General features: G+C 41.4%; 1 protein-coding gene across 1 annotated transcript; it reads left to right on the top strand.

Moving 5' to 3' along the window:
• Positions 1-2,281: 2,281 nt before the first annotated feature.
• ncam3 (neural cell adhesion molecule 3) lies at positions 2,282-9,309 on the top strand. The gene is made up of 16 exons (XM_030102745.1): positions 2,282-2,527; positions 3,029-3,100; positions 3,231-3,428; positions 3,508-3,645; positions 4,364-4,507; positions 4,596-4,713; positions 5,214-5,368; positions 5,489-5,622; positions 5,734-5,869; positions 5,965-6,132; positions 6,516-6,636; positions 7,017-7,146; positions 7,250-7,418; positions 7,568-7,763; positions 7,850-7,966; positions 8,339-9,309. The coding sequence occupies exons 1-16, from the start codon at positions 2,461-2,463 to the stop codon at positions 8,379-8,381; spliced, it is 2,106 nt and encodes a 701-aa protein (XP_029958605.1). The 5' UTR covers positions 2,282-2,460; the 3' UTR covers positions 8,382-9,309.
• The last annotated feature ends 3,281 nt before the right edge of the window (positions 9,310-12,590 follow it).

The raw sequence follows: 12,590 nt of genomic DNA, 5'->3' as shown, positions 1-12,590 counted from the left end.
AATTCAAGGGAATTTTTAGGACGCGTCTCTTCTAGTCCAAAGGCTGAACCTTCTAGTGGTCCGAGGTGCTTTTGTTTTTGATGGAGGTATTTTAACAAAGTGGTAAGAACTCTGTTAGACTGATAAGAAGTCTAACAGCATTAAAATAATATATATATATATATATATATATATATATATATATATATATATATATATATATATATATAGTGTTCACCTTTACGTTGCAACTGTAATATCAAAATAAGTCTTGTCAGTTCAGATTGGGTGAGTTAAAAACACAGCTGGGAGGAATGTGATGGAGAGAAGCTGTCAGTGTGAGTCCACCCTCGTTAATGGCCCTCATTATGTGCACACTCCATTTTAATGAGCCATAATAACACCTCCTGATAATCAACCTGATAGGTGGCCCCTTCAGACTGGCAGACCTTTGGTTGGCTGGCTTGATGTTGGTGTGGAGACACTGATAGGCTATCAACGGGAAAAGAAGGAGTGGCAGGCTGGCTGTTGCCCAATGGAAGTGATTGGACCCAGAGGAACCAACTGGACTGCCAGTCAAGCAGTAACGCCACACAGATGAAAGAGCGGTGACGTAAAGGGTGTGTGCACGGCTTGGGGTGCTACGGTCGCAGAAGGTCATTAGACTGAAATCGTTTATCTCAGGCACCTTGAAGTTAGAAGCATCGATCATTTTTCATGCTTCACCAAAAGTTACGTCAAGTGTTTTGCGGGGAACCCTGTGTGATCATTCAGTACGTCAATGAGAACAACACAATTATCTTTTTGACAGGAAGCAAAGAAAATCATGACATGATTTAAACACCAAGCATCTTTTTATCCTGTCTCATCAGGATCTGTTCGCTCAGCAAAGCCATTATTGTTCAAAGCTTGATAAAATAACAATTTCAAACTAAGACGGCTTTACTCAGGTAAAGGTAAAATGTTTTATTGAGTATATAGGATAACTCTTTGAGAAAATGGATGTAGAATCAAAATCAAAGTGGAAAAATCTGATCGCAGGCTGATCTGACAATTCACAATGTGGCTCAGTAGTTTGCAGAGAAATACATCCTTGTGTGGCGGTTCATGAATGTCCAACCACAGACAAGACTCAACAGAAAGTCAAACATTTGACTTCTGCCCGTCATCTAAAAAACACAGTAATATCAAACAACTGTTAGATATTAAATGTTTGGGTTATTTTGGAAGATGGCAACAAATGAGAGCAGCACAAAGAAAAGAGAATGAAAATAAAAACCCATTTTAACAGTATATAATTACAATTCTCTGCTCGCAATGCAGACGTCTTTAAAATCAAATAATCCTGAAAACCTTTATCTGTCTTGTATTTCTATTTAATGCCACTATATCTGAATGTCTTCCCTACTTTCACAGTGATGTGTGTTACTGTGCTTGTCTGGCAGGGATCAGACACGTTGTAAAAACGCCGTCAAACTGTTGTCTTCAATTTGTGTTTCAGTAACTGTGGTTAAAATCATGGTGTGCCTTTGAAGTTCACTTTTATTTGACGTAACTCTTCAGATGATTAAATGTAGACTACTGAGCCAACAATTATCTCTATCAAACTCTTCCATGTTTGCAATCACAGAATATAAGCTGTTCGGGAAAGTTGAGAGAAGGCTTCCTTGGCAGAGCGGGGGCATCTCTCAGGTTCGCTGATTCCAGCATCCTACAGGATGTGAGCTTTCAGCGACACTTGAGCGGTGGCGGTCTGGTCATTTTGGCGTGCAGTATGTGCAGTTTAGCGCATGTTTGTAAAGAACATGACCTTGATGGAGTGATAAAAGTATCTCTCTCCATCCGTCCTGTCCCGGGAGAGCTGCCTACCCCCCCGCCATTCATCCGGTAGCTTGTTGGAAGAAAGAGACGGACAACAGGGTGGAGAAGGTGAGCGAGAGAGCGAGAGAGAGAGAGAGAGAGAGAGAGAGAGAGAGAGAAAGGAAGCAACATAACTAAAAAAATAAATAAAACAGTTACTTAAAAAGTGAAGGAAAGTTGAGAAACTGAGTTTTGACCTGTTGAGATTGAAGGATTTAGGGAAAGTAAGAGGGACGAATATTGACGCCGTGCAGTCATCACCTCCCATTTCTGCCATGAATGACAAACTTTGGGTTGTTTTGAGCCCCCTCTCTCTCTCTCTCTCTCTCTCTCTCTCTCTCTCTCTCTCTCTCTCTCTCTCTCTCTCTCTCTCTCTCATTTCCCCCACCCCTTCTAATATCCTCTCATCTCATTGTTTGTCCCTATATAACCTCTGACAGAGACCCTGTGTCTGCCATTAGGAGGCAAGGAGGCTCAACACATCTGTGAGACACCGAGAGACAGATTTTTATTTTGTTTTTTGTCGCAAACTTTTATCTTTGTGTGTCTTTGCTTAGATAAGGCTCTATCCATAGAGCACCGTTGAGTGTTTTAGGATCAGAAACCTGCAGTTCTGTGATCATGATGAACCAGTCCGCCCTAATTGTGAGAATGTTGCTGCTGCTGCTGCTGCTGGTGTACAGCTCAGGTAAGATGTGTTGGCATTCACTGAGGATACTTGCCAGAAATACACCCTTAATTATATAATCTGAGAGGCTTAATCTGTTAACTCACGTAACCTGGTGAGTGCAATCAAGGAAATGTGATGGATTCTGTCTAAAATTTAAAAGGTGGAGCCCTGTATCAACAGAAACATGCACTTTTCTGCTGAGTCGAACTTTTCGGAGACCTGAAGACAAGCAACTGCCTTCCTGGTCCTCTTCTAACATTTGTTTGATATTCGTGCTTTGTGTTTGCCAAGACTAGTTGGTGAACCAAAAAGGAAAAAAAAATGGAAAAACTGATCTGAGACTTTTCCACAGAGATGTTTTGTTTCTGGTTCAGTTTGTGAGTGCAGGTGAAAACTTTAGTTCGCTAAACTTTGATTGGTGAGCCAAAAAGTTGCAATGAGTGACAGAAAGTCTGTTCTAGAATCAGGATTGACTGAATATTTTGAATGACTGAATCGTATTCTTGCTTTCTTCTCCAGATGCCAAGATGAGCATTGTCAACACCAAACAAGATTTTCACGTTGGAGAGGAGATTTTATTGTTGTGTAAAGGTGGGTCATTGATACTTTATTTAATGATTAGTAGATTAGCCTGTCTGAACCTGCTTCCTCTGTCCTAATCCCATCAAACTTTTAAAATCCGTTCCTCATAAAATGTTTACCTCCTGTCTCACTGCCACAGCTGGAGGAGAGGGAGATATAACCTGGAAGAAGGACGGGGAGGACGTGGATGATGAAGAAATTGTCCACAAGGTGGATGAAGGCTCTTCCAAGATTATTATTAAGAAGGCCACAATGCAAGATGCAGGCAGATATACGTGCCTGTGTGAGTTCGACAACGGACACCAAGATGAAGTTCAGACATTGCTGTATGTTCATGGTAAGTGAAGACTGCCAGCTAAGCTACGTCTGGCGTGCTGCAACACTGAGGGATTCTGACATGTGTCCCCTTTTGTCAGAGGGTCCGACATTTGGAACCACCACCACCTATCATGAGTTTCTGGAGGGCACAGAGGGGGTGGTGCCGTGTCTGGTGATGGGGCAGCCAGCAGTGGATGTTCGGTGGATCAGAAACGAGAAGGAAATTTCCTCTGCTGGTATGAGGGTGAAAATTCTCTGTTTTCAGTAATTTTATTTTATTTTATTTTATTTTATTTTATTTTATTTTATTTTATTTTATTTTATTTTATTTTATTTTATTTTATTTTATTTTATTTATTTATTTTATAAACTTAAGACCTTTGTTGACGTGGCAAACAGTGAAATTTTGACAATGCAGACTGGGTGGATCGTTAAAGAAATTCATTTAAGCTAAGGCTGTTCTATTAATTGTCCCACGACTGCTATATGAAAAACCAAGGAATACTTTGGAGCACTGAGACATGGTTTCAGTTCTGTTCAATATGAGTTTTTTTTTTCTTTTAAAATTAAAAAGCAGTACATGTCATAGTTTCAATCAGCCAATCTCTCTGCTCTGCATCAGTCAAATTCTTAATTATTTTTTTTTATTATTCATACTGAAATATTTACAATCTAACCCACACCTCATTATTTTTTACAGTAATAATTATTTGTAATTCATTAGGCAGTAGGAAAGTGATATTTGTTTTGGTGGAAGAATTACCTCTGTGGTTCTCATGTAAACATATTCAGCATAATGCTTAGAGAAATGCTCCCATAATCAGTTCATTGTTCAGCTATAATAACGTTCCTCTGAAATGGTACATGTTTGTCTTTTAGTGTTTTTCCTTGCCTTTATCTTCATCAGTGACTTTATGGTATTCTGTCCGTCTCTGCATTTCTCATCTGCTCCAGCGGGAAAACACATGCGTCAAATGCCTGATAACACACTGCTGATCGAAAACGTGAAACGAGAGGATGCTGGGACATATTATTGCCATGCCCAGATCAAAGGAAGGCAGATCTCTAAAGAACTAACAGTTTCTGTCGTCGTCAATGGTAAATTATCATTACTTTCATCATGGTGTAGCTATATTACACTTGAATATGATTTTGCCCCATCATCTCATATGCTGACTTTCCGCAGCTCCTCCTACTGTGCATCTGAGAGAAGAGGTGAAAAAAGTGATCGCAGGACCAGAGACTAATGTCTCTTTGTTGTGTTTGGTGGACGGTCACCCAAAGCCCAACATCAACTGGACCGTGTAAGTCCAGGCGTTCACAGTTCGTAGTATCGTGTCTGAGTTTGTTCCCTTTCTGACACATTAACATGTCAAAAAAAGACTGGGTTGGATTAAAAAAAAACACTTGTTTTTCATAACAAAATTTTTGTAATGAAAAACAAAAACACAATAATTTTATGAATTACCTCTTTGGCTGAGAAAAACTACAGCCTCAGCAAATCTGGGTCAGTTTGTGTTGATGTTTATCCTAAAGTCACCGAACCACCGTGTAACCAATGTAGCGTGACATTTTGTCCGTGTGCCAGTGGGTGGAGTAGTACGTGTGTGTCCAAAACAGAGGTCGAGATATTTGCTTATCAGCTTTCTTAATGTCCTGTGGATACACTCGTCTCGCTGTCTGACTCTCTTCCTACCTCCTCCGGTGGCCTCTTTTCACCTTCTCTCTGAAAACTGGAAAAGATGATCCCACTTCCATTTAAATAACAATATTTAATTTTATTCTTTATTTTCAAATTTTCCAGGCCGGTGACATTCGACCCCTCCCATCATCAGTTCAACTCGGACCGCAGCCAGCTGACCATACAGTCTGTTGCTCGGGCCGACTACGGGGAGTACGTCTGCACGGCCACCAACAAGATCGCCGAGAGCAGTGCCACTATCATGCTCCATGTCTTCGGTTGGTTTAAATCATTAGAATTTGTTCATGTCAGCATGTTACCCCACTTTGGGTCATTTGTTTTGTTTTTCTATGTAAAACTCTGATCTGATCCTTCCTGACATCCTGTTGTGGTTTCAGAGGCCCCAGAGGTGTTTGTGTCGACTGAGCAGCAGCATGTGTCGCTGGGCGGTCGTGTATCGGTGTCCTGCAACGTGTCTGGACATCCTCAGCCTCAGCTCCACTGGCTCAACAAGCAGAATGGACGCACACTGGTAAGAGTGTCTCATGAGCCTACATGCACGCAGACTCACACTCAAACACACTATGCATGTGCTGGACTTTAAATTTGTCCTCATTTGGTGTAAAATCATCCTTTCTGTTAGACTTCGTCTTCTGACCGCGTCCGTGTGCGGGACGGTGTGATGTCTATTGACGACCTGATGCCCTCCGACGGTGGATTATACTCCTGCATGGCAGTCAGCACAACAGGAAATGCATCGAGAGATGTTGCAATATTCAGTGAGCGTTCATTTCTTTGTATTCAGGCTACACGAGGAAACAAAAACAGATTTACACTTTACTCATAAAAATCCTTCCTGCCATCTAATTCCCAGCTCAGCCTGATTCACCTCACTATGTGACCGCCTCTCCGGGTCTGGCCTCAGTCCTCTTTTCCCTCAAAATGCCACCGATCAATGGAGGAACACCAATCACAAGTTATGTGATGCAATGGAGAGAAAACCCAACAGAACAGTGGAAAGAGATCACAGTACCAGCTTCAGGTAAAATACTTGATCTTGATAGAGGTCTCAGACTTCACACTCACACTGCGCCTGACATCTGGCACAAAAGCAACAGCTCAGTGTCTTTCATATCATGTATCACCACTGGGGGGCATCAGACAGCTTCAATGGAGACAGCTGCCAAAAAACACTGGAGATCAGCCTTTTCCTGAGAATTCATTCATTCATTCAATTTGTAATTATGAGGTATTTCTGAATTTGTTGTAAATGTAACAAATTAACATTCAGAATTAACATTTTGAAATAAGTTCAAGAGCATAAGCATAGGAGGTATACAGACTGTATAGAAAAGCAAAGAAATAAGACAACAGTGAGGCGCTCGAAATATGCTATAAGGACTCTTTGTTTATCTGTTTGTGCAGATTTGCTGGCTATCACAAACCTCCGGCCATACACAATGTACACAGTGCGCCTGGCTGCTTTGAATGCAGTGGGACTGGGACCATTCTCAGATGATCACAGCGTGCGCACCATGGGAATGCGTACGTTTCTAACCTGAAGTTATTTACAAATAATTAAATGCAACATTGAAAACACCATTTGTTCTGTGGATTATCTACAAAACGTGTCTTTGCATATGTGCATTTCAGCTTTATTGTATAAAGTGCTTTGTACATTTGAATTAGTCTTGATATTCAGATGAATATATTAAGTGAAGCTCATCTTTTTTCTTTATGTCTTCGTTTTCTCAAATACATCGTCTGCTGCTGCCCGATGTTCACTTGTGCTGGCTACCATATTGTGTCTCTGTCCAAAGGAGGTAAGCCGTTCAAATTTAGCACCGAAACTGAGAAATGATGCCGAATGTTCCTGATCGCAGTCATATTCAGTTGAATTATGATCTTTGTTCCTTTTTCCTGCTCAGGTGAACCGGACAGTCCAGTTTTGTCGTCAGATAAGATGAAAGTAGAGAGCAACTCGTTCTCCGTTCCTTTTAAGCAGACTGATAATGGAGGAACTCCTGTGCAGCACTTCAGTATCCGCTATAGACAGGTGGGAGATGGCATGAGTTGTCAAAGAGTTGCGCAGAGTTATCTTTTTTTTGATTCATTGTGCTCGACTGACCGATTTGTTTCCTCTTTTCCTTTTGACTCAGGACAAGGAAGGTGCAGAGTGGAAAGAAAGGCAGCTGCCGTCCGACACCGATTCCATATTACTGGAAGATCTGGCTTTCGGGTCCAACTACCAACTGGAAGTCACAGCTGTCAATGCTAATGGTTCCTCTTTTCCTGCCTCATTCAACTTTACCATTGCAGAGCAGTCAGGTATGAAGACTCGCACACCCGACAAACACAAGTGTTTTTCGTAATCTGAGGAATTACAGAAGATTCACCGCTAACAGTGTTTTGGCTTCCAGAATAAAAATGTCCCAATGTTCAGTGAGGTGATCAAAGATTGTTTCTTTCTTTGGCAGTGAGCAGCCGCAGCATGACCAAAGGCAGCGTGGTTGGCATCGTCATGGTGATCTTCCTGGTGGTCCTGCTGGTGGTGGACGCCACCTGCTGCTACACTAATCGCTGCGGCCTGCTCATGTCCATTGCCGTGAAACTCTTTGGACGGAAGGTCCCAGGCATCAAAAATATCGAAGAAGGCGAGGGAAACAACAAAGGGTGAGCAGAGGTTCAGAAACTTGTGCCAGCCTCAAAAATGAGGTCCATCGCCATGGCTGAAACAATTCTAATCAATGTGCCTGCAGAGAACTGAACCTGAAAGGTGTGTCGACCATGAGAGACGGCATGCAGGGGTCACTCGCTAAGGAGGCTGGGCGAATCACAGAGGTCACCTGTGACAAGGCCCCCCTCACCAAGCATGAGTATGTTCCCTTCTGCATAGTATAAATATACTTAGATTCATATAACAATTTCCCCTGAAGGTTTTGTGAGGATCTACTCCTATCGGCCACTGCATCCCCTCTTCTAATGAACGAACTTTATCTTTCTTTCACAGTCAAACTAATTCATCAGCTGACCAGACTAAACACTTCAAACAATTCTATTTTTAGACCAAAGTGCAATGGGGTTGCTAAATCTCACACACAAGGCATGAAAGTCCCACAATTAACTTATGTGCAGCCTCCATACTCTGCTCGTAAAGGACTGACATTAGGACCACCATGACTGTGCATGCTTGTTTGTATTGACCTATTTTCCTGACTTGTTGTCATTATGCTGATATATTTTCACAGGAAAACACAGCCGGACAGAGAACTTCCCCACGCTGAGGCATGAAACCACCACCTAAGGAATCAAGTGATAACGCACTGTTCTCTCAACAAGAGTCAGCCAGCCCGCACCGCCATGGGAAAGATCGACCGTGCGGGCGCATGAAGACAGACAGAGAATACAGGCAGAATTTGTGCAGTATTTTGTTTATTTGCTTTGTGGTAATTTAAAGATACATCGGAAACATCAGCTTAAAATTGCTCTGTTTATACTTGCAATATTCAAAAATGCTTTTCTGTAAAGGATTTATAACACCACAGCACACTTACCTGCTGCCATTTGAATCTTACCCAGAAAATAAAGGTTTGGTGTTTTTTTTTTAAATATGTTTATTCTTACTTTTGCTAACTTTTTAGCAGCATTTTGCACTGTGGCATCTCCGCCGGTGTCAGCGCCCCATCTGATCCTGACACTGCAGCTCTATCTTGAACCTAGTTAAATTTAATGCAAAGTCATGTGTATTCATATTTATTGCTTTAAAGCCATATAACCTGAGGATAAAGCAGAGAGAGTCTGAGTTCTCATCTGTATGAGTTTTGCAGCCAGCTCAACATGCTCATATTTTAATGAAGACGTTTCACTGAGGGGAGCTCTATTTAAGCATGCTTTTCATCCTGAGAACAATTTCTCAAGTACCTGCAATAATAATCAGTGTTCAAGTTATTCTGTAAGTCTAACCACATTGTCACATGAAGGACTCTACAATGTTAAGGTGGAAATGTCTGTTTTGTAATGAGTCAGTCGATCAGTGTTTTGGCCTGGCTATGATATTTAACACTGTACATGTCTGTATATACACATGTTGCATCATTTATTGTTGTTTCCTAACTTTTGGATGATGAAACTGCTTCTTTTGTTTGTCTTTTTAGGCCTTCAAATGAAATATTTTGTTCTTGATACTTTGTACTTATCAAGTAAATCCTGAAACATCCAATGTTTTTGTTGATCTAATGATTGCAATCAGATATTCCTTTAGTTATAACAGGGTTCATCAGCCTTTTTTTGTAAGTAACAAAAAAGGCTATTTGTTACAAACGTCTTCAGTAGCTAAAGTTGCAAGGTTCACTCTTCATCACAGTAACTATCATTATATATCTGAATGGGCTAGTTAACAATGAATCAGTGTAGGAGGAAATTTAAATATTTGAACATGCAACAGTATTTACCATTGTGTATGTACTGACAACTATTTTAAGAACATTCCGTACCACTGTAGTCTTAACCACTGACCTGACCCATAAGATCATCCTGTACACCATCTATCAAGACTCCTTAAATCAGTGAGACAAAGACAAATGTAATTTATTCCATGACACACACAGTAGTGTCAAAGTTCTTTAAGTATGCATCAAACATTGTAAATTTATGATTGTCATAAATGATGTTCTCAAACACTGTAGATTCATGTTCTCAGTTTCAACATATGAATCTGTCCAGTAAGATACAGTCCTGGAGACTGTTGACCCATGAAGGTTTTTCACTTCACTGTTTCTACATTGACATCATGCATGTTGGCAACAAAAGCATCTGTTTGTGAAACCAGTGAGAATCTCACAAGCAAAGGAGATTATAAAAAAATAAACCACAGCTTAATGGTGTGTGGTTAAGATTGGGTCCAAAAGGAGAAAGAACACTGTTATTTGGAAGTGCACATCCCCAAACAGAGGCATCAGCATTATATACTGAAGTGATTGTTTATTTATCACAAGCTATTTTGTTATATTCAGTGCATGTTTTATTATTATCTTGCAGCCCCACTAAATACAACCACTCGCTCATTTTTACTGTTTCAAACTGACAGTCTCGTGTTTTCTCTGTTCAATCATTCAGTCCAGTTTAACTCACAAAAGCGCAGGTCTGTAAACTCAACACAGTGTCACCATTTCAAGGTTCATGAAATTTTGAAACCGTTTGCTTTTTGTGTCTTCATTTATTTTTATGTGAGCTGCAAAGACAGTCTTGTAATTGTATGTTTTGAGATAGCCCACATTGTTATGATATTGAAGGCCCCTTTGGTTTCTTTCTGGTGCAGTGAAGTTTTGCTGGCCTTTTGAAGCATAAGCATTGAATTTCCTCAGGAAATAACTGACCCTGAACTCTTTTTTGGTGCAGGAACTAAACTTTCCATCTGTGTACAAACAGGATATACAGAAGCTTTGGTTTGTTTTTTCATCTTTGAATAGTTGAAAAGAGATTAAAAAAAAAAATCTGTTCTATAAACTGTGTCCAAACACTGAGCAGAGGAACCTGTCCAGAAGCCACGGGGCGTCTTTGGCATCATCAGCACTAGAAAACAAAGAAAATCAGGGATTTAATATGTGGATCTGAAAAGCTGCAAACACACTTCGCATTCAAATGGAAGCTACGACTTTTCGTAGATAATGATAAAGAGAGGTTGATTTAGTATATTGTTCATGTAAAAAAGGAAACCTTGTTTTGTTGACTTAGAGTCTGACTGTTAAAATAGTTCGTTACTAAAAGGTGCACCCTCTATTAAAAAAGCCCAACCTCGACCCCTCCTCCATTGCAAACTTCAGGCCCATCTCCAAACTGCCCTTCCTCTCCAAAGTTCTGGAGCGTGAAGTATACTCCCAGCTGCAACCATTTCTAACAGATAATAACGGCTTTGAAAAATTCCAGTCCGGTTTCAGATCTGGCCACAGCACAGAGACTGCCCTCCTGAGAGTCCTTAACGACCAGCTCTTAGCTGCGGACTCAGGTAGCCCTGTGGTCCTGGTGCTCCTAGATCTCACCTCCGCCTTCGATTCAGTGGACCACAGGGTCCTTCTGTCTCGCCTTGAACACCTAGGCATCAGAGGTACAGTTCTGGAGTTTTTCCGTTCCTACCTGACTGACAGGAGCTTCTCTGTTCAGCTGGGAGACTTCACCTCTTCTGCAGCCCCACTCTCCTGTGGTGTGCCTCAAGGCTCCATCTTAGGCCCCATTCTGTTCATCTTGCACTTATTGCCTTGAGGAGATATTATAAATAAATATAATATCTCCTTCCACTGCTATGCGGACGACGTTCAGCTGTACCTCCCCTTCAAGGCCGACGACCCTGCTGCTCTCCAGCCTCTGTTTGACTGCATGTCAGACATCAAGGCATGGATGCCAGCCAATTTCCTCAACCTCAACGAGGATAAGACAGAGGTTATTGTATTTGGCAAAACCGCCCCAGCACTTTACTCCAACGCCCTGGGTCCTCTTGCCATGAAGTCCAAGCCAGCTGTCAGGAATCTGGGTGTGGTCTTTGACAGTTCCTTCAAGTTTGAGCAGCAGATCAGCGCAGTCATCAGAAGAAGTTTTTTCAACCTGAGGACCTTGGCCAAAATTAAAACTTACCTTCCGCAAGGCAGGGTTGGAGCAGGCCATGCACGCCTTTATCACCTCTCACCTGGATTATTGCAATAGTCTTTACACCGGTATTGATAAAACCCAACTCCACCGACTGCAGCTCGTCCAGAACTCCGCTGCTCGACTCCTCACCTCCACCAAAAAACACGCTCATATCACCCCGGTTCTCGCTTCCCTTCACTGGCTCCCCATCCGCTACCGTATTGATTTCAAAATCATTTTAACAGTTTTTAAATCACTTCACCACCTTGCCCCACCCTACCTGGCCGATCTTCTCCGCCCCCTCAATTCTTCCAGAGCGTTACGGTCGGCTGACCAACGCCTTCTCACCATTCCCAGGACCAGGTTAAAAACCAGGAGGGACAGAGCCTTTTCTGTTACTGCCCCGAGGCTGTGGAACTCCCTTACCCCCACACCCGTGTAGCCGAGTCTGTGGGAATTATTAAATCGCTGCTGAAGACCCACCTCTTTGCCTTGGCCTTCAGCTAGGTCTTACCTTGTGTTCGAGTTTGAGATGTGTTTTAATGTTTGTGTATTTTTGTCTTTTCACCTTTTTTGATTGCTTTTATTCTCTGCACTTGTGTGAAGCACTTTGGCACGGCTATGCCATTTGTAAATGTGCTATATAAATAAACTTTGACTTGACTTTACTTGACAATATGAATGAAAAAAAACAGTTTGAACAAAATGTCAGGTTCCTTGAAGCAAAAAAAAAAAAATAATAATATGAAGAAAATTCAGCTGCTAATGCAATATGTCAACTTAATATTTTCACTTCGATCTATAATAGACTGTATATGGCTGCAATGGCACATTAAAGTTGATGATGATATGAATATGTTAAGCATCCAGTGATAGCTG

This window comes from Salarias fasciatus, chromosome 11 (genome assembly GCF_902148845.1).
Source record: "Salarias fasciatus chromosome 11, fSalaFa1.1, whole genome shotgun sequence".
NCBI classification, from domain to species: Eukaryota; Metazoa; Chordata; class Actinopteri; order Blenniiformes; family Blenniidae; genus Salarias; species Salarias fasciatus.
Note: the sequence above shows the minus strand (reverse complement) of the source record. Positions and strands in the feature narration are given on the sequence as shown.